Source organism: Phacochoerus africanus, chromosome 6, assembly GCF_016906955.1.
Source record: "Phacochoerus africanus isolate WHEZ1 chromosome 6, ROS_Pafr_v1, whole genome shotgun sequence".
NCBI classification, from domain to species: Eukaryota; Metazoa; Chordata; class Mammalia; order Artiodactyla; family Suidae; genus Phacochoerus; species Phacochoerus africanus.
In genome coordinates, this window is record NC_062549.1 from 51,645,703 (window position 1) to 51,667,633 (window position 21,931).

Consider the following 21,931-nt stretch of genomic DNA (forward strand, 5'->3'; position numbering starts at 1 on the left):
TTTAAAGGGTAACTTACATATCCCTAGCCTTACCCACCAACCCATAAGGACAAATTAAGTCACTGATTTCTTTTTTTTAAGGGTGGGAGATTTAATTTTATTATAAAAAATTCAAACATATTAAAGGATTTTTTTATTATGAAAGTTTTCAAACAAATTTTAAACATATACAAGATATATAAAACATTAAAGTTTCAAAGATACACACACACACATACACACACATATATATATAAAATGGAGAGAGAGAGAAAGATGTAATGTAATAATGAACTACCAGATTCAACAGTTACTAAAATTTTGCCACACTGGCTACATCTATCCAATTCATTGTTGTTTGCTGAAGTATTAAAGTACATCTATGATTTGTTATTTTTACTCCTATTCACTTCAGTATGTGTGTCTAAAAAAATACGGATACTTTTCTTCCACATCCATAATGCCATTGGCACATCCTATAAATAATTCCTCGATGTCATATAATATCTAATACAGACATAAATTCCTTTATTTCTTTATCACTTAAAAATATTTGTTTTAGGAGTTCCCATCGTGGCACAGTGGTTAACGAATCTGACTAGGAACCATGAGGTTGCCGGTTCGGTCCCTGGCCTTGCTCAGTGGGTTAATGATCCGGCGTTGCCTTGAGCTGTGGTGTAGGTCGCAAACGCGGCTCAGAGCCATTGCTGTGGCTCTGGCGTAGGCTGGCAGCTGCAGCTCCAATTAGACCCCTAGCCAGGGAACCTCCATATGCCGCAGGAGAGGCCCAAGAAATGGCAAAAAGACAAAAAAAAAATTTTGTTTTATATTTTATATCTTTTACGTTTGTTTTTTTCAAGTTGGAGTCTAAACAAGGTTCCACTTTGTATTTGGTTGTTCCTTTGAATATCTTTTAATCCTGTGGTTTAGACTGCTGGTGGCTGGTTTTTGCGGCTGAGGGAGCCGAATGGGAAGAAGCAGGAATGAGGTGATGGAAGTTAAGCCCTGCTAAAAGGAAACCTTAAATTCACAGATCCTGCTGGGAGTGGGGAGATTTGATTGTAACATGGGTGGCTAAAATAATGTTTTTTAGGCACATATTTTAAAAGTGTTTCTTTTGAAGTAATATTATTTATATATTTTGTTCTATGCAAGGCATAAGCCACTGATTTCTTGATCTGATTTGTTGGAATAAGATGTTCTATACTCCCACTCAGTCAAAACCTCCCTATAGTCCTTCATGGTGTTTTGCATGCTCAGAGGCAGATCTTGTCATGTTCTTCCATCTGGGGCTTCCTGTTATGGCTTTATTTACCTCAAAAGCAATTTGAAAGAAGCAAGGCCCCTATTACCTTGGCTACCAATAAACTTTGGGGGGAATGCACTTTCCCTGACTAGAGTACAATCAGTGTGTTCTTTCCCAACTGCACAACCTCAATATATCAAGTCATACCTCACTTCGTTCACTTCCCATTATATTCAAGGTACTGTCATGTTTTTTGAACTAATGGGTTGAATGGCACCCAAGTTGTTGCAGTTTGTCAACAGCCCCTCGAGCAATTTTTCTTTGGGCTCTCATCTCACAAAATCCTTCTTGAAGACAGCTCCTTTGGCTTTTACCTGCCATTTTGCTTTATTTGTGATTTTTTTAAAGAAAATAAGAACTTGATAGTTAAACTCATTCATCTACCCCTCCCATTTTTTTTCCCTTTTTTCCTTCCTAGAGTTGCCATGATTACTTGAAATTCATGGTTACTTCTCTGAAGTATTTTTTTGTTATTACTATATAGCACAAATCCATAAATTATATGTTATATTGTTATGTATGTTTTAAACTTTGTATAATTGGTATTGTACTATATCCATTGTTCTCCAATTTAACTTCTTTTGCTTAATTCTATGTTGATACATATAGTTCTGTTTATACTCCATTGTATAACAAGGTCACAATGTATTTGTCCAGTTTCCTGTTGGTTGATATTTGTCTCTAGCTTTTAGCTATTTAACTACTGCAATCAATGCTTTAATAAATACTTTTTTTTCCTTCTAAAGGAATTTGAAATAATTGTAGTGTGCACAATTTAGAATAAGGAAGTGTTTTTCAGAGATTGTAGTTACCTGAAGTTCAGTGTACTTGGGGTGGGGTAAAGTTTGATAAATGGGTGGTAAGAAAGAGCTGCTTTGGGAGTTCTGTTGTGATGCCACAGAAACAAATCTGACTAGTATCCATGAGGATGCAGGTTTGATCCCTGGCCTCAATGGGGGAGTTAAGGATTCACCATTGCCATGAGCTGTAGTGTAGTTCACAAGCATGGCTCTGATCCTGAGTTGTTTTGGCTGTGGTGTAGGCCAACAGCTGTAGCTCCAGTTAGACCCCTAGCCTGGGAATTTCCATATGCCGTGAGTACAACCAAAAAAAAAGAAAAATATTTGCTTTCCTGGGATATCCGTTTCTTTCCTCCTATCTTCTCTGTGACTCTAACAACTTTTTGCCTCCTCTCTTTCTGCCACCAAGACTCTTCTATATTACAATCCAGAGCCCATCTAATCTCTTTTTGTAAAAAATGTCTGCTTTTGGAATTAGGCAGGCCCGAGTTAAAATACTGCCCCCATTTCTATGAAAGTTTGGACAAAGTGGTATAACCCAGCTAAACTTTGTTTTTCTCATCCATAAAAATTAAAATGGTGACTTTAGAGTCATTATTATAAAGAGCAAAATATAATCTCTGGAACCTATGGCAGACTGGATTCATCTCAAAGCCAGCTAGAGTTTTGTAACTTATGGTCCCTAAACATGATTTCTCCTGCAGGGAAATCAACTTTTAAAATGCAGGCTCAGGAGTTTCTCTTGTGGCTTAGTAGGTTAAGGACCTAACATAGTCTCCATGAGGTGATGGGTTTGATCCCTGGCCTCACTCAGTGGGTTAAGGACTCAGCATTGCCGCAAGCTGCAGTGTAAGTTGCAGATGCAGCTCCAGTCCAGTGTTGCTGTGGCTGTGGTGTATGCCTCAACTATAGCTCCAATTCTGCTCCTACCCCTGGAACTTCCATATGCCACAGATGTGGCCATAAAAAGAAAAAATAAATAAATTAAGTAAAATAAAATACAGGATCAGAAGTTTGAGAGATTATCCCTAGAAAAAAAATATAGGTTGTCAATCTCAAGGTCTGAGCCTAGAAATCAGTACTGTCTCTTTTCCATATTCCATTAGTCACAGCAGTAACAGATGACTGGAATAGCTTCCTAACTGATCTCTTCAATCATAAAATCTCTCCTTCTTTCAAACCAGTTAATAATTTCCCATTGCATTTAAGGTAAAATAACTTTAAATATATAAGGCTCTTAATGATTGTTTCCCTGTCTACTTTTCTAAACTCATTTCATGCCACTTTCCCCTCTCAGTATGTTTCTGCTTTCAGTTCTTTTACCAGTAGCAGATCACTCATAATCTCCATGGTTTGAATCAACTGCTTCTTATCTCACAATTCTGTGGTGTGATGGTTCAGGGAAATAGATAGACTGTTCTGGTTTTGCCTAAAGCCATTCATGCAGCTGTATTTAACCAGAGGATCAGCAAGAAGCTAAGGTCAGTTGGGACACAGGGATGACCAGGTCCCAAATGAACTTAGCTTGCTCTCCAAGTGGTATTTCCAATTTGAAAGAGGCAAGACCAGTCAAGGAGCTCTCTCATGGTTCATTTGTGTTCCACATAAGCACTTATCAAGTTTTCTGATGTCTCATAGGCCAAAAAAATCACATGGCCAAGCCCAGAGTTAATGTGGGAAGGGGCTTCATTAGGGCATGGACACCAGGAGGCAGGATTCATTGGAGGCCATTAATATGACAGGACCCAAAGGCCTGATTTCAATTCCAAGAATGCACCAAGTTCTTTTCTACCGTAGGGTCTTTGCATAGGTTCCTTCTTTCTTCATCTCTTCAACAAATATTTAAACACCAACAGATACTGGACTAAGGGCTCTTAGGAAGCTTTCCTTTTGAAGAGGGGAAACATCCAATAAGGAAATGCAAAAATAAACAAGATAATTTTAGATGGTGATAAGATATCTGAAGAAATAAATCAGGGTCGTGGGTGAAAAGTGACTGGCAAAAGTGGAGAGATAACGTTTGGTGAAATCAGGAAGATCTGCACAAGATACCACTGTAATTGAAATCTGAATGATGAGAAGGAACCAGCCCCATAGCATTACAGGCAAGGAGTGTTCCAGGTGGAAGAAACAGCTCATGCACTTCCACCACTGCCCCCACTGGCCGCCTCTTGCCTTACTCTTTACACAGCTGGTACCTTCTCATCTCAACACGAAGATCACTTCTTTCAATACGCTTTCTCTAGACAGAGAAATCTAATGTAAAGTAGCCTATTCCTGCCTTCACCATTCCCTTCCTAGTTTACTTCTTTAAAGACTTTATAATTTTCAGTAATCAGCTTGTTTGTTTAAGTCCCCAATAAGCTATGATACCCATGAAGATAGGAGTTTGTCTCTATATTTTGTGAATATTTTCATAGGACTGTGATTATTCAACATCCAAAAATGATTGCTAAATGGATAAATTAGTGAATTTAGATAGTTACTTTTTCCCAGTCCTCAGACTGAATGTGAAACCACAAATGACTGAAATGGGACATGTTCCTATGTCCAGTTCCTGATAGGTCTAGACTACTGTTGCCCTTCTTACTCCAGGATGGGCTTGTGACTATCCACTTTCTGGGGGTTTCATTTTCAGGGGCTCTTTGGAACTTCCTGGACTCTGAATTTGGGTCATTAGTGCCCTGTCTAGCCAAGCAGGGGTCCATAAATTTAAATCCCAGAAAGAAAGCTTTGGGATATACATTCTTTTTTCTTAAAGAACTCTCCTGGGATTCTTATACAAAATTCCTACCTATTTATCCTACTACTTTCAAATTCTTTATTAAAAAAAGATTTTAATTCCATTTCATTAGACACCACCCCTTATAAAGAATAATAGCAACTGTCAATCATAGCGTGCTTACCAGGCACTAGACATTTGAACATATTATCACTAACCCTCATTACCATCCTGCAAAATAGGAATTCTTTTCCTCATTTTTCAGATGAGGAAACAGAGGCTTACAGAGTTCAAGTAATTTCCACAGTGTCATCCAAGGGGTAAATGGTAGAGCAGGTGTTCAGACACCTGAATCTAGATCTGATGGTTTTCCTGCTACACACATTGCTCTTCTGTTGATTCACTCAACACAGGAGAGTAAAATACAAGTTCTGCTATGACTTGCTTCCAACCCTGAAATCCAAAACTTTCTGAAAACCAGAAGTTTTTCTGCAAATATCTGATCTGACTTGACCTAAGCTCATTTATGATCAAAACTTGACCTGAACTGATAATGAAACTAATTAGAATCCTTATTTATTCCACTTATTATGACTCCTCATATATTTTGCTATAAAAAATAGTAATGTGTTAAATTACAGAGTTCTCCTCCAGGCCCCACTGGGGACATCGATTATATAATATTTGCACTGTGGTGCTCTTATAAGATATGAAAAATTCTAAACCCTGAAAGTACATGTGGCCCAGGGGTTTCAAATGAGCAACTGGGAATCTGTAATAAGTTACATTTGTGAATGACCCTCTAGTTAACAAAGATTTTTCTTTTTTAATTATTTTTTAATGATTTTTATTTTTTCCATTATAGTTGTTTTACAGTGCTCTGTCAATTTTCTACTGTACAGCAAAGTGACCCAATCACACATACATATATACATTCTTTTTCTCACATTATCCTCCATCACACTCCATCAGGTATCCATTGTGGTACCTTAGGTAGTGCCTGACTGCTTTGCTACAAAGATTTTTCAAAGTTGTAATTTTAGCTTATTTTCCTCTCATGCACAAAAAGGATTTTAAGAAATTTTTTACTGTGCCTTGTTTTCTTACTTTCTATAAAGCAACTTCATTCTATGATTTCAAGGGATTAGTTTTGGTTGATCCCAACAGAAGTTTGGGGTTATTTGTTTTTGAAAACACACACACACATTTAAGTATTTAATTCTAAAATTAAATAACATGTTAAGGTCCAAGAAATTATAATATATAGTATAATATGATCTATATTTTTGAAGGAGAAATATATGAAGTTATTTTTATGTATATGCATCAACTAGAAGAATATGAACAAAATTGATAACTTTGGTTCTCTTTGGGATGATGATGGAGGGGAGATTCTTTTTTTATTTTGTACCTTTTTATACCTTTATTAGAATCATATGAACTTATTATCCATTTAAAAATGGATGATGTTTCACAAAGTGTGAGAGACTCAAGATACAAATGTTACCCAATCAGTTGAGTTACAAATGGAGAGCCTGGTGTTAGTCATTAATGTAGCACATAGTTAATGGCTGGTGTTCTTTCTCTAATTTTTTTCTCATTTAAGCCAGACATGTTTCTACCAGTATTGACCACTGAAGAACATACACAAGCCTTTGTTTCTGGTTCCTGCCTTCCTATACCCTCCCTCTGTCCCAGAATTCCCCAGACAATATTCTTCTCAGGACTAAACTCAGCCTCTGGCCCAAGTGGTCATCTGAGCCTGAACTCAACTGATGGTCACAGAATAAGAGGATTCTGGATGTGAGGCTATGCTAGGTCGGCAGGCAGGGAATGGCCACAGCAGGGACAGGAGTCCTGAGGCAGGCAGCAGTCTGTCTGGGAGGGCCAACTCCAGACAAAGGCAAAGTCAGAGTCCAGGTGGGTGAACTGAGGCTGAGGTCCAAAAAGCAAAACAGCCCTGGATGACAATGAACTGAACCTACATTTTAATAGGTATAGGCTTGATATTCAAGCTAGGCATTAGAAACAGAGTTCAGCTCCAGAAAAGACAGGTTCAGACATGTCCACTCCAGAATGAAACTATGATATCCTCCCAGGGGCTGGTTTTAATCCTTTTTCCAGGCTGAGGATAAATAAGAGAGAGGGGCAGGATTCTGTCAGTCCTGCCTGTAACACATGGTGAATGGTATTCTCTCCCCACCCCTTATCCACCCCCTATGCCTTGCTCTCCATCCCAGTTTCATACTCTAAGAAACACTGAAATCCCAAAAGACTTTCACTGTCCACCCCCTGGGATTGGGTTGAGTGATATGGGGGCAGCCCTGATCTTTTAAAGAGGCAGGATGGTGATTTTAATGGCAGTATATAAGTTTGAGTCACAAAATCAATCCATAGTCATTTCAACAACCAGAAGTTGTGGTGCCTTAGGTGGTGCCTGACCGCCTTGCTACCATTTGTTTTATGCCTTGTTCACATTATGATGAGGGGATTAATTTGTGCTTGATTTAGTTTTGTCCAGACACTGCAATTCAGGTCCTCTGTCAGTAGCTGCATCGCAATCCTACTAAGTTTAACAGATTTAAAAATCTCTTAGGTGCATCCATTTGTCCTTGGTCTTTGCATTGATTCAACAGCAGTCTTACAAGGAACAAAAATAAGATATCAATGCCTCACCTCTAGGTTTGCTTCAGAGGTAGTGGAAAGAACTGGATTTTCAAGCTCACTTTGCAAATAGGAAGGAGACCGAAAGCAGATCATAAATCAGTTGCTTCAGGCCATACACCTGCCCCATCAGTCTCTGCTACATCCAAATGGAAAAATGGGTGATCTAGGATTACCCTCCTGCAATGCCAATGGCCAAGGCACTGAAAGGTCACATCTATTATCGTTGGCGCTTCTCTCCCCTCTGAGCTGTTTTCTGAGTGGATGTCATACTCATCTCATACAGAAGGCATGTTCATCATGCCAGAACACTGCTGCTAATATTTGATCTAATAAAAGACACCCTATCTTTTCTTCAAATTTTAGAATATCTAGCAGCTACTCGATGATAATTCCTTTCTTCCTTCCTGCTCCAATTTTATGTTTTAAGGACTTGAGTCCTTAAACAAAGTTGTATTTGCCACCTCTTATTTTAAGTTAAAAGCATCCTTTTCAAAACATAGTACCCACATAAATGGCAGAGTCAGTCTTATTTCCAGAAGTGACTTTATGTTAATAGTCAGTGTTCCTTTGGAAGGATCCACTGGTCTTTACTAATAATATCATTCTCCCCAGCCAACAACTTGGCACTAGATGTGTAGTATCTAATGTGGGGTGGTGGGGAGGGCTAGAAACACAATCTTAGCCAGAAGACAAAGTTTGGATAGAAAAATGTAGCAACAGCTGGTGCCAGCTGCAAGCAACCACAAGTTGCATCCTGCCCAGCTCTGCAGGGGGATCTCTGAGAACTCTTAGAGCTTGGGACAGGAGAAACAAGAGGCCACATTGTAAGAATGTCAACCGTATATGCAGCTAGCTAGCACCCCCAGAAATTACCAACTGGAGGAATTGATAACATTGCCAGGAATTCATCTACCTGGGTTCAAATCACTGCCTAAAATCAGCCCTCTTTGTTATAGGAAGTCCACACTCAGAAGCTTCATTCTAACTGGAATTTGGTTCTTCACCCCTATGGCCCTGAAGGACTCCTTTGGACTCTGTGGGTCTCCATTTTAAAAACATTATTGACATGAACCTGGGGAGGTGTTTTTCCTGGAGTTCTTTCTCACCAGACTGGTTCCGGCTGCCTCCTAGGTGATGATGGAAAACTAAGGCACTAGCCAATATGTCATTCCCTCATTTTGTAATCCTCAGGCAGTTGCACAAAGGTTATGTGGAACTTTACCAAGTAGTTAAAGGCAGAGCCCAGGACAGTCTTAAAGGATTTAGGACTGTTAGTGCAATGCCCAAGTATTGCATAGTAAGGAACTCCACCACAGGGCCAGATAAACTAGGTGTAAGGGGATGTAATCAACACCTTTTCACTCTTAACCCTGAAGTTTGGAAACCCAAGTATTTTCAAGTCACAATTGAGGAATGTTTCCCAAACAGCCTCTCCAATGACTTCTGATTCCAGAAGAAGCCCAAAGAAACCATAGAAAAGACCCTGTGTACTCTCCTATAAGGAGTTGTTGCTGAAAGAGGAGTTATATACTAACAAGAATCTTAGAGTCCTTAAATTTCTTCCCTTACTTATAGCCAAATCCATCTTAGAGATAAGTTTAGCATAGCACATATTTAGGTAGCTTTATTTTGCCTAGAGCAACTGTAAATTTTTTTTAATTTAAAGTTTTATTGTAGTTGATTTACATCATTGTAATAATTTCTGTTGTACAACAAAGTGATTCAGTTATACATATCCAAATATCCATTCTTTTTTAGATGTTTTTCCCATATAGATTATCACAGAATATCGAGTAGAGTTTCCTGTGCTATACAGCAGGTCCCCATTAGCCAGTTGTCCCATGTATCACAGTGTGCATATGCCAATCCCAAACAACTTAAAAAAAAATTCAGAATAAGACACATGACCTCTATTGATTGAATTAATTATGCAATAATCTTCTGTATATGGGAGACAGGATCAGGAAAGACTTTCATGTAAATTTTGCTATTTGGCCTTTAGGACAAAAACTGTTTCTGACATCTTGTTGTAGAAAGTCTAATGTAAATTTGCTTTATCTTCTTCCAGCCCTAGAAATATAAGGGAGGGGGATCATTATATTTCATCCTTTCCTCTGATCCTTCACCCCTAGGACCAGAAGAAACAAAGTATATTTTTGTGAAAATGTGAAAATATGTGTTCACTAGCTACACTGGAACCAGGGAGTTGAAATCCTGTGTAGCTTGGTTTCTCCTCAGGAATGTTGGAGGGACGGGCATTGGAAGAGCCTCAGGAGGCACACAGGATAGTTCTATGGGCTTGGACAAGCTGGCTGTGGAGATGCAAAAACCCCGCAGCATCCATTCATTCAGGAGAGAAGATGGCCTATATTTTACTCTGACCTCTGCCCCATCCATGGGCAAAAAAACAAGCCCTGTGGATGCTGACATTAAGAAGTCTATTTTAGGGAAACTATAAAGACTGTCTTGGAGTAATAGCTCAACATATCACTGAGCTCTTTTTAAATAAATGAAGTACAAAGTGATGAAAGAAAAGCTATGTTTAGTTTGATTTTATAATTTGTCCCTTGAAAGGATTCTTAACACAGAGTTTGAAGACAATGTTTTTTGTTTGCTGTTTTTTTGTTTGTTTGTTTGTTTGTTTTTGATGGGGGGATGCTTTTTTTGGCTGTACCCATGACATATGTAAGTTCCAAGCAAGGAATTGAATCCAAGCCACAGCTGTGACTTACGCCATAGCTGTAGAAATGCTGAACTCTTTAACTCATTGCACCAGGCTGGGGAATTGCACCCTTGCCAGTGCAGAGACAATGCCTGGATCCTTAACCTGCTGCACCACATAAAGAACTCCCTGAATACAATGTTCTAACAATTACATCTGACTTTTGGATAAGCAGCTTAACTTCTTCATCTGTAAAAGCCTCTTTCTTCATTTTGGAAGGGGATACTAACATTTGTTCTCCTGAGATCATAATCTTCTTAAAAGTTATAAATAAGATCATGTGAGTGAAAGTTCAGTGAGTAAAAGCCCCCATTCAATGTGGATATTCTAGAAGAAAGTCTTTCTTGAAAAGCATCTGGAGTCATTCCATTTGCTCTTTACCTAGTTCTTAGAAAAAGCCCTAGGGAGGATTATGTCCTGTGGTTTTTAAGGCTGATTAGCAAATATACTTCATCAATCAAAGTCTTGGAAGTTCTAACACAGACCTGTGTCCTCAACTCTCTGGGACATTTAACTCTCCCATCCTATTTGGCCACAACCCATGAAGTTTCCCACTAATTAGCAGTGCACCCAGTGAAAAAACAATAGCTGACTTGGAATTCACTGGTGGCCTAGCAGTTAAGGATTTGGCAGTTGTCAGTGCTCTGCTTTGATCCCTGGCCCAGGAGCTTCTGCATGCCACAGGCACAGCCAAAAAATAAATAATAAATAAACAAATAAAGATAAAAACAAACAGGGAGTTCTGCTGTGGCCCAGCAGTAATGAACCCACCTAGTATCCATGAGAATATGGGTTTGATCCCTGGCCTTGCTCAGTGGGTTAAAGGATCCAGCATTGCCTTTAGCTGCAGTGTAGGTCACAGATGCATCTTGGAACCTGAGTTACTATGGCTGTGGCATAAGCTGGTGGCTACAGCTCTGATTCGACCTCTAGCCTGGGAACTTCCATATGCCTCGGGTGTGGCCCTAAAAAAACCAAAAAAATAAAAAATAGAAACAAACAAAACAATAGCTATCTTCTGCTGTGCATCTGCCTTGTGTTTTTATCTCTAATCCTCATAAAGTAAGGAAAACCTTCAAGGTGTGAACTGTTGTTAACCCAATTCACAATAAAGAGAATGGCTCAGAGAAACTGAGATAGACAGATTAGACAAGTTTTAGTTGATGCTAACACCTGAAAATAGCTATGAAGAAAAATAAAGTCTTTAGAGACTGAAGAAGCATTGTTTCTTCTCTGTTAGGCATTTATGTCACTCTTATAAAGTCAATAAAAAGGATCTCTGTAAAGTATTTCTGTGCTCGCTGAGTCATTCTGCAAACTGCTATTTCAATCAGTGTCTCACCACTTTTCTTTGGTAGGCCTACTAGAACAAGGATCAGTTAAGAGTAAATTAAAATGGCAACTTCCTTGCAGCAATGGATATTTCAACTACTAAAAGGCATTTTGTTATTATGCTTGTCTTCACTTAATCATGTATCTGCTTGAATTTTATTAAAAAAAACACCCACAGAGCAAGTCACCAACCTGCTGTTAGCATGTTTACCCAATAGATTTAAAAAATCATTTTAAAAATGAATGAAAAAAATTAAAAAATGAATGATGGGAGTTCCCATCATGGCTCAGCAGTAATGAACCCAACTAATATCCACAAGGATGCAGGTTTGATTCCTGGCCTCAGTCAGTGGGTTAAGGATCCAGTGTTGCCTCAAGCTGTGGCTCTGATTGAGCCCCTAGCCCAGGAACTTCCATATGCCACAGGTGCAGCCATAAAAAAGAAAAAAAAAAGAATGAAAAGAATATTTTCTCCTCTGTAGTTGAGTACTCATAAGAGCATTAAAAATTTTTTTAAAAAAATCTTATGGTGGGGGGAAGCTAGTAAAACAGAAAAATTTCTTTTTCAAGTGGCTACTGATAGTTGGCATTCTTCCTAAAGGAAGAAGACAAGTCAAGAAGATAACATTTATCTTAAAAGAATATTTGGAAAAGTGTCCAAATGTGTTTTTAAATGTCACCTGGGAACGTTCATTAAAACTAAAAATTCTCAGGTCTCCAGAGATTTTGATTCAACAAGTGTTACTTCAGTACAAATAATCTACTTGTTAATATAATATAATGCTTTATAGGAATGCTTAATTGCATCCTAAAAAAGACCTAGCATTTTCAGAGGTGGCTACTTACTTATCTACAGCTAATTCAACACTAGAAGGCTTTTATTTACCATAAAGGATGTTAGAAATAATTTTCTGCTCATGAAATTAGAGGTTTCAAGAATAATAACTGACTAGGGAAAATTTGCTAGACCCATAGTTCTTGCAAGAACAAGATATATGATTGGACAAGTCCAACACCTGCCACTGATGTAGGGTGTAAGTCTAGGCATCATTGGGTCCCACAGGACCCAGCTGCCTGAACCCACAACTAAGATCACCACTCTCAATGTCATCAAAGCCTGTTTGGAGTGAGTGCTGAGTGGAGAGCCTCATATGCAACCAGCCTCCCTGAACCTGCAGACAAGTCACATGACTTGTGCCAATTTGCTACTAAAGATGTACAATGGAGGGGGCTGGATCAGAGACTTTCTTTTACTGAAATGTATTTTTGGTAGTGAGATTGTGAATGTAGAGTCACACAGCCACCAGATACCTCTAAAAAAGATACCAATTCTTGGAGTTCCCATAGGTGCTCAGCGGAAACGAATCTGACTAGCATCCATGAGGACACAGGTTCGATCCCTGTCCTTGCTCAGTGGGTTAAGTATCCAGCGTTGCTGTGAGCTATGGTGTAGGCTTACAGCTACAGCTCCAATTCGACCCCAGCCTGGGAACCTCCATGTGCCACAGGCACAGCCCTAAAAAAACATAAACAAAAAAAGATACCAACTCTTACTAAAAGAGCTTGATGTTTGTTAGCTATCCAAATTGGCTCACGTCATCTCACAAAAGAAAAGGATTGCAGGATATGTGCATTTTAATTTGCATATATGTGAATCTGAGGCAGGTGCACCTTAAAAATCACTGGATAGGAGTTCGCATTGTGGCACAGTGGAAACAAATCTGACTAGGAACGGTGAGGTTTCGGGTTCATCCCTGGCCTCACTCAGTGGGTTAGGGATCCGGCGTTGCAGTGAGCTGTGGTACAGGTCTCAGAAGCAACTCAGATATGGTGTTTCTGTGGCTATGGTGTAGACCAGCAGCTGTAGCTCTGATTGGACCCCTAGCCTGGGAACTTTCATACGCCGCCAGTGCGGCCCTAAAAAGCAAAAACAAAACAAAACACGCTGGATAAAGAAAGGATACATTTAGTTGCAAATGTGTTTTAGAATCCAGTCTTTGACAAAAGAATCTTAAGCTAACAGAATTATTCAGAGAGTCAGCAGAAAATGTTTTTAAATCTTCAGATAACTTTTAGGTAGATGGATAAGTTTGCACAAAAGTTGTTACGACAAGGTGACTGATGTGACTGACATTCAACTCCCTTAATATTTACATTGGAGAACTTATCTCCTTTCATGTTTACATATGGGATTCAGTTTAATCTGTGACAAGCAGATTTCTGTTATGCAACCGTTTGAATTTCACATGCCATCATTTGGAACTATTTTTATTTCGTGTGTTAATATTCCGTATTTACCTGAGAGTTAAAAATCAAACTTTTTTGAAGCTGAAGTTAATCATTTACATTTGTGCAGCTTTTTATGGTTTGTAAAGCATTATGCATGTTATTTTCGTTTTAGATGAAGGCTAATGCTTGGGAGTTCCCTGGCGGTACAGCAGGTTAAGGGATCCAGTGCTGCCACTCTGTGGCTTGGGTCACAGCTCTGGCACAGTTTCAGTCCCTGGCCTGGGAAATTCCACATGCTTCAGATGTAGCCAAAAATAATTTTTTTTAGTTTTAAAAAACTGTTAAAAAAAGAAAATATTGCTTAATAAAGTCATACATTAGAGGGACTCATTAATTCCCCAAATAGTTATAGGAGATAAGGTAAGCTATTATATTATTTTGTTAGTTTCAAAAAAAATTAAATATAAGAATGTTGCAATTAACCCACTCAGGTTGACCATTCATCCAGCAGAGATATTCCTAACAATTAGTTTAAAAGTGCACAAGCTTATATTATCAGTGTATTCAATATACATGCATTCCAAATTAATATATATATATATATATTCCAAACATCAATTTCAGTGAACTAGGTATATTTAAAATTTAATGTTTTCAAAAGCATGAAATTGTAAGAAATTGAATGCCTCTATGCTGTGGGTTGAAATAGTTACCTATATAGAGTTGACTTGGTTAACAAAAAATATTCATTAGTGAATTTTAAAACTGCCTTCAAAAATGAAAATAAAATGTTCCGAGGCATGAAATGCATGGTCGAAAGTTTTTCTTTAATTACAGTAATAAAATCCGTAAGACTTATGGATTTTTGATAGTTGCAGGTCGAAAGTTCAAATCACATTGTAAGAGTTAAGTTTTGACACTTACAAAGTGTCAAAAAATTTGACACTTATAAAGACCAACGTTCTCACTCTCCCAGCAATGACTGACAGACACAGACGGGCTACTTCATTCCTCCCATTAATAGAACAGAGAATGGAAAGGCTCATTTTTCTTAGTTCCAAATACAAACATGAATTCACCTCCAGCAAATCACACTCACACACCCTTGAACTCAGACCAGTGGGTCTGAGTGGGCACATACCCTGATGAGCATTTTGCTCTTCAAAGTCTTTATAAAAATGCAATAATTGAAGTTTAAAATGACTTAATTTTTCTCTCTAAAATACTTATTGAACACTACCACTTTCCATGCATGTTATAATTGAAGAGAACACAGCACTGAAAAAAATTCAGTGGTCCAAGACGATAGATGTCATTATAAAGACGGTTATAGATATTAAGCAAGTAAACAAAAAAGAATTCATGTTTTCATCTTTAAAGTATTAAAGTAGGAATCAGAGGAAAAAGCTCATTTAAGAAAATTAAAATAAGAAATGTGAAGGCTTTTAGAGTTCCAGTTGTGGCACAGTGGAAACGAATCCGACTGGTATTCATGAGGATGTAGGTTTGATCCCTGGTCTTGCTCAGTGTGTTAGGGATCCAGCGTTGCTGTGAGCTGTGGTGTGGGCCATGGACATGGCTTGGATCTCGCATTTCTGTGGCTGTGGCATAGGCTGGCAGCTGTAGCTCTGTTTCAATCCCTAGCCTGAGAACTTCCATATGCTGAGGGTGCAGCCCTTAAAAAAAAGAAAGAAATGTGAAAGCTTTCACATTTAATTCTAAATTGGCTAGGAGTTCCCATTTTAGTTCAATGGGTTAAGAATACAACGCTGTCTCTGTGATGATGCAGGTTCAATCCCTGGCCTTGCTCAGTTAGGATCTGGTTAAGGATCTGGCTTTGTATGGCTGTGGCATAGGCCTCAGGTGCAGCTCCGATTGGACCCCTAGCTGGGGGAACCTCCATATGTCACAGGTGCAGCCCTAAAAAGAATAAATAAATAAATACATAAATAAATAAATAAATAAATAAATAAATATTGGCTAAACACGGTTTTTAAATTTTGAAAAACACTGAGCAAATGTCTCTGCTTTTCTGAAAAACATTTTAGGGCCCTAAAAAATCTTCAGGATAGTTGATTGATGTTAATAAATAAATGTAATGAGCTATTAAGTAACTTTAAAGCACATGTTTTAGGGACAGCCTGTTAAAGATGGTGGTGTGATAAAATAGAGAAGAGGATGCCTGTATGAGTTTTGGAGATAACTAGAAATGGATTCAAATCCTGGCTCTTCTCCTCGAATTTTCTGATCCTCAGTCATCCCTCTTTAAAAGTGGGGTAAGACTAACCTAAACCCTATGTCTACTGTGAGAATTGAATTACATCATTATTTTAAAGAACCCAACAATTGATAATTATTCAATGAACAATAGTCTTTTCTAGTCTAACCCAATACTCCTAGGTGAGTGCACAGTGAAATAGCTCTCATTGATAATAATAGTAAATCTTTTAGCAAGTTCCATACTTCTTTTTGCTTGAGTGTATCCAGCAAAAAAAATTATTTATTGTGAAGGAACATCGAGATAAAATTATATATAGATAAAATTATATATATATATAATTATTATATACGTATAAAATAGATAAGCAACAAGGACCTACTGTAAGAACAGGGAACTAAAATCGATATTTTGCAATAATATATAAGGGAAAATATTCTGAAAAAGAATATATTATATGTATTATACATCCATATATTTTTTATTTATATAGTATATATATTGATGTATTACTGAATCACTGGTCTTGCTATATGCCCGAGATAACTAACACAATAATGTAAATCAATTTTTTTTAAAAAATAGTGGCTTTAACATCATTTTTTGGTAAAAACTCTCCAGAAAGTGGGCATAGAGGGAAACTGCCGCAACATAATAAAGGCCATATATGACAAACCCACAGTTAACAACATTCTCAATAATGAAAATCTGAAAGCTTTCTCACTAAGATCAGGAAAAAGATAAGGATGTCCATGCTCACCACTTTTATTCAATAAAGTTTTGGAAGTGCTAGCCTAGCAGTCAGAGAAGAAAAAGAAATAAAAGAATCCAAAGTGGAAAAGAAGAAGTGAAACTGTCATTGTTTGCAGATGATATGATACTATACATTAAAAAAAAAAATAGTAGCTTTATGGAGTCCCCATCGTGGCTCAGTGGTTAACGAACCCAACTAGGATCCATGAAGATGTGGGTTCAATCCCTGCCTTCACTCTGGGTTATGGATCCAGCGTTGCTGTGAGCTGCGGAGTAGGTCACAGACACGGCTCCGATCCCATGTTGCTGTGCCTGTGGTGTAGGCTGGCAGCTACAGCTCCAATTTGACCCCTAGCCTGGGAACCTCCATATGCCTCTGGTGAGGCCCTAAAAAGACAAAAGATGAAATAAAAACAAAAATAAATTAAATAAAAAAATAGTATCTTTAAAAAATGGATTTTATTTATTGTGAAGGAAGGTCAAGAGATAAAATTATGGCAGATGGCAAGATATCAACATTTTATCCTTAAATTTTTATCTTTAAGTTTTTAAATAATATTTGGCCTCTAAAATTCCATTTCATAATGTGAAGGAAGACATCTTTCTTTTCCCCTAGTGTCAGCCCATTAATATGTTTTCACAAAATTTGCTATATTCCTGAGCTAACCAGGATAATTATTGATTTAATAATAAACCAATATAATTATTAAAAGTAAACATTCTGCACATCAATCTTTCACTATTTAAAAATCTCTACTTAAAGTGCTACAATTTTTTCTTTCATTTTTTCTGTTTTATTGACATAGAACTGACATATAACTTGATACTTCTAAGTGTTAGCAATTCTCTATCAAAATTATGTATGTATTTTTGCATTATATTTTTTCTTTTTTTTTTTTTTTGTCTTTTTGCTATTTCTTTGGGCCGCTCTCGCGGCATATGGAGGTTCCCAGACTAGGGGTTGAATCGGAGCCGCAGCCACCGGCCTACGCCAGAGCCACAGCAATGCAGGATCCGAGCCGCGTCTGCAACCTACACCACAGCTCATGGCAACGCCGGATCCTTAACCCACTGAGCAAGGACAGGGATGGAACCCGCAACCTCATGGTTCCTAGTCGGATTCGTTAACCACTGCGCCACCACGGGAACTCTGGCATTATATTTTTAATGTGACTTTTTTCCATCAGCCTAGTTGCTCCTGATTCAGTTTCAAGTTCATATGGATTTGTTTGGAACACTCTAACTGGTTGCAGGGGGGTAGCTTTCTTCAATAAGTGCTTATGTACTTGACGGTTTTAGGGAATAAACTGTGAGATTAGAAGAGCAGAGGTGGTGTAGACTGAAGTCCTTGGTGTGCAAAAACAGTCCAAATATCACAGGCCTGGAAAAGTACGCTGTGAGGAGGCTACATGTGAAAGGAAAGTGGACCAAAAATGAGACATCTTGGATTTAGTAGAGATATTAAGCTGAAAGAGGCAAAGTTTGTAAGCAGAAAAAGAGGGGTAAAAGTAAGTGGGAGGAATGTTAGGACTTAAATCAGAGGTGCTCATTAAATTTTACATCCTTTCTCAGTATAGTTTTCTGCTTGTACACAGACACACCCTAGGTATATAATGGAATAAAGGGTCAATGGTTAAGGTCCAAGGTAATTCTGTGCCTAAAACTAAATAAATTACCATCCTATAAAAATGCTAAAATATTTACGTGATAAATTATCACATAATCATTAAACGAAAAGAGATTTTTTTCAAATAGGTTGATTATTATGGTGATTCGATTTAAATTTACTCTTAATAAAGTTTCAATTAGGAGGCAATTCCCAAAGAGTACCCTGCTTCTTCACTCCATGAGCTTCTGGCCAACTTGAAACTCTTAAGTCTAGAAGGAAGTAACCCCGGGGGTCACGTCTGACTACAGGTCATCTTGAACCAGACCAGACCAGATCAACTAATCCAACACTCCAGAAAACAGAATCAGGTAGAGGTCAATGGGCATTTGATGACAGTAGGTTAAGAAAGAGTAGAAACTTTGGAGTTAGACAGACCTAAGTTTAAACCCTACTCTTATAAGATGTGAGTAGCCACTTATAAGCCTTTTATAACCCTGAGGAGTTTTTGATTCTTCTTATGCAGAATACAAATTTTAATGCCTAATTTGGTTATTGTGAGAATTAAATGAATTAGTGCACGTAAACTTTTTAGCATAGCATTTGAGACATATTGGACCCTCAATAAATAGTACATTTAAAATAAGTTCCCTTTTGAAAAGATTGAAAATCAAAATAATCAAAATGGTACAGCATTTGCACTATTTGATAGACTTTAGACAATTTAAATTTCCTTGTTGATATTATACCATAGTTTTTGTGTATAGTAAGCACATTACTTTTATAATCAGAAAAATAAAAAATAAAAAAATAAAGTTCCCATTTAAGTAACAGTTACTTCAGCCTCTTAAAGCAGGGAATGGAAGCTTGGGCCTCTTCCCAATCTGTTCATGAGCCATAGTCCATTCTGAATCTGAGCCTGTTGGCTATCATTAGCCAAAAGGGACAAACAGTGTGTCTCCATTCAACCTTGCCAAAAAGTGTGCCAGATCCCCTTCCTTTAGAAAGCCCAGGAGCTCAGACAATTCCAGAGTGCGAAAGGAGGTATGACTCCCAGGGTATTGAAAAGTGTACATGGAAGCTTATTTTTTCCGATTGTTTTTCTCTGAACATATTTAGAACTTTGCACATGTGGACCTAGCCAAGCTCTGACACACATGAGTTGGTTTTTTTCTACCTCCTTGAAAAGTCCTATGGATCTTCTCAGCACCCAACAGGTGGGAAGTCTAGTGTTTAATTGGACTTAAAAGAATTATGGGCGTAGAATAAGAACTAGAAGATCATCTACCTCATAGCTCACCCAGTGTGGCATTCAGAAGAAAACAAGAGGACTTAGAGGCTCAAGTCTGGGATTCCTGGCTCTTGCTAGTTGTGATGAAATCTCTCAACTACAAAATGATAATTCTCACTAGATAGGACTTACGTGTGTGGTGGTGGTAATATAAAATAATTTGAAAGTTCTCTATAAGTTCTATAGATATACAAAAGAAAGTCTTCTGTTTCAGTAGACCTGTATTTGATGCGTAAAGTAAATATTGGGTCATATTCAATTTAAATATTAATAAATCCTCTGCTTATGAATTCCAATATTTCTCTAAAACAAAGGACTATCAAGTACAATGAAAAAAATTAAAAAAGAAAAACACTAAAAAAAGATTTTTTTTTGTCTTTTTAGGGCCACACCCACAGCATATGGAGGTTCCCAGGCCAGGGGTCAAATCAGAGCTACAGCTGTGGGCCTACACTACAGCCACAGCAACGCAGGATCCAAACTGTATCTGGTAGCTACATGACAGCTCACGGCAATGCCAGATCCTTAACCCACTGAGTGAGGTCAGGGATCGAACCTGCATCCTCATTGGATACTAGTCAGATTTGTTTCCACTGAGCAGCGACGGGAATGCCCTATAAAAAATTTGTTTAAATAAAGGAATTTATTCTCATCTGTGCATTTTTTGAGATGTACCATTGTGAATAATATATATTACAAACGATTGTTTATTCTGTAATCTGATTTTAAGTAACATGACCAGTTCCAATCAGTTTGTAAACATGCAAATTATTCTCTTTATTAATTACTGTTTAATATTAAATTACTGCTAGTATTACTTAAGTATTCATCAAGAGTAAAGTTGTAAATCTCAAGTGCACAAAGGCAATTCAACTAAGAAATCCCAAAAATCATATATGGTAATACTCAGCCATATCTTCTACTAACATGAAAAAAACAGGGCTTGGTTTTATGAAACCTAAGATTTTGATATTTCTCTTTCACAATACAAGAAATAAAACAATTGAAGCTGACCTTACCTTGTGGGCTTTTTTAGTAACGCCTGTTTTTTACTGTATATACTTCCTGATAGGTAGAGATGATGAAATAGTGGCCTATTAAGTGAAGGGATATTTCTATAAAAACCCCAAGTGGTGGTTTTCATTGTCAACTGCCTGTTCAGTTGCAGTTAGTTATTTCAAGTATTATCTTTGTTTTCAGAACAAAGAAAACTACGTAGAAGATCATGACAAGTCCTGCCTGGGGTTATGATGGTGAATATGGTAAGAGTTCTGCTGTTCATGTAGATCAAATAATAGCTTATTCTCTTTTCTGGTAAGAGAGGTGTTGAGCACTTAAAATAACTATATAGTCATAGATTAATGGTTTGAACTGTCTGACTTTGAATTATAGTAACTTTGAATGTATTCCTACCAGTTGTCCTTTGGATACAAAATATATTCTCTATCTCCCTTTCAGTCTCTCTCTGCAGAAGTATATATTATAAACCTATAATATATAGATTATATAGTCATCTGACCCCATAGACTATGAGTATGTTACTGGTGTGGACAAAAGCATTATTTTATAGCATATCACAGAAAACAAACATTGAATTTGCAAACATTGAATTTCCATTAAGTTAAACAGAATATCCTTTAAGATACCTAAATAAATCCTAGTCTAATAAACAAAGTTATACTCCTAAAACTTGGAATCAAGCATTTGATCAAGTTTTGATCATAGGTCTATGTTTGTCCTGGTAGGTCCTGAACATTGGAGCAAGGTGTACCCCATTGCAAATGGAAATAACCAGTCTCCTATAGACATTAAAACCAGTGAAACCAAACATGACACCTCTCTCAAACCTATCAGCGTCTCCTACAATCCAGCCACAGCCAAAGAAATCGTCAACGTGGGACATTCCTTCCATGTCAACTTTGAGGACAATGATAACCGATCAGGTGAGCCAAAAGACCTTTATGATTTTTTTCTTTAACTTTCCTGGAGAAACTAAAACAATAGGGCTTTAAGAAACACAAATGCCTATCCTCAGTCTTATGTACACATGTGTAGCATTGCTGTAATCTGGCCATGCATTTTGAACTTCTAGAAAATTTCCAAGGAGTAAAGATGATTTGGGGGACTCCCAGCTCTGTTTTTTTTTCCATCCTCTTCTCAGTGACACTATCCCATCTATTCTGGTTTCTGATATCTTTATGTTCATTTCACACTCTCTGAATAAGCAGTATCTTTTGAAAATCTATGAAATATCTTGCATATAAAAACTGAAAAGGCAAATATTTTTTAATTGAGATGAGGGTGGA

General features: G+C 37.6%; 1 protein-coding gene across 2 annotated transcripts in view; it reads left to right on the forward strand.

The window, feature by feature from the left end:
- Window positions 1-21,931, forward strand: part of CA1 (carbonic anhydrase 1) — a 51,112-nt gene that overhangs the window by 20,881 nt on the left and 8,300 nt on the right. For both annotated transcript variants that reach the window (XM_047782947.1, XM_047782948.1), the window contains 2 exons: window positions 20,826-20,887; window positions 21,371-21,568. In XM_047782947.1, coding sequence (XP_047638903.1) covers window positions 20,851-20,887; window positions 21,371-21,568 — 235 coding nt within the window. In that variant the 5' untranslated portion in view covers window positions 20,826-20,850. The remainder of the gene's footprint in view (window positions 1-20,825; window positions 20,888-21,370; window positions 21,569-21,931) is intronic.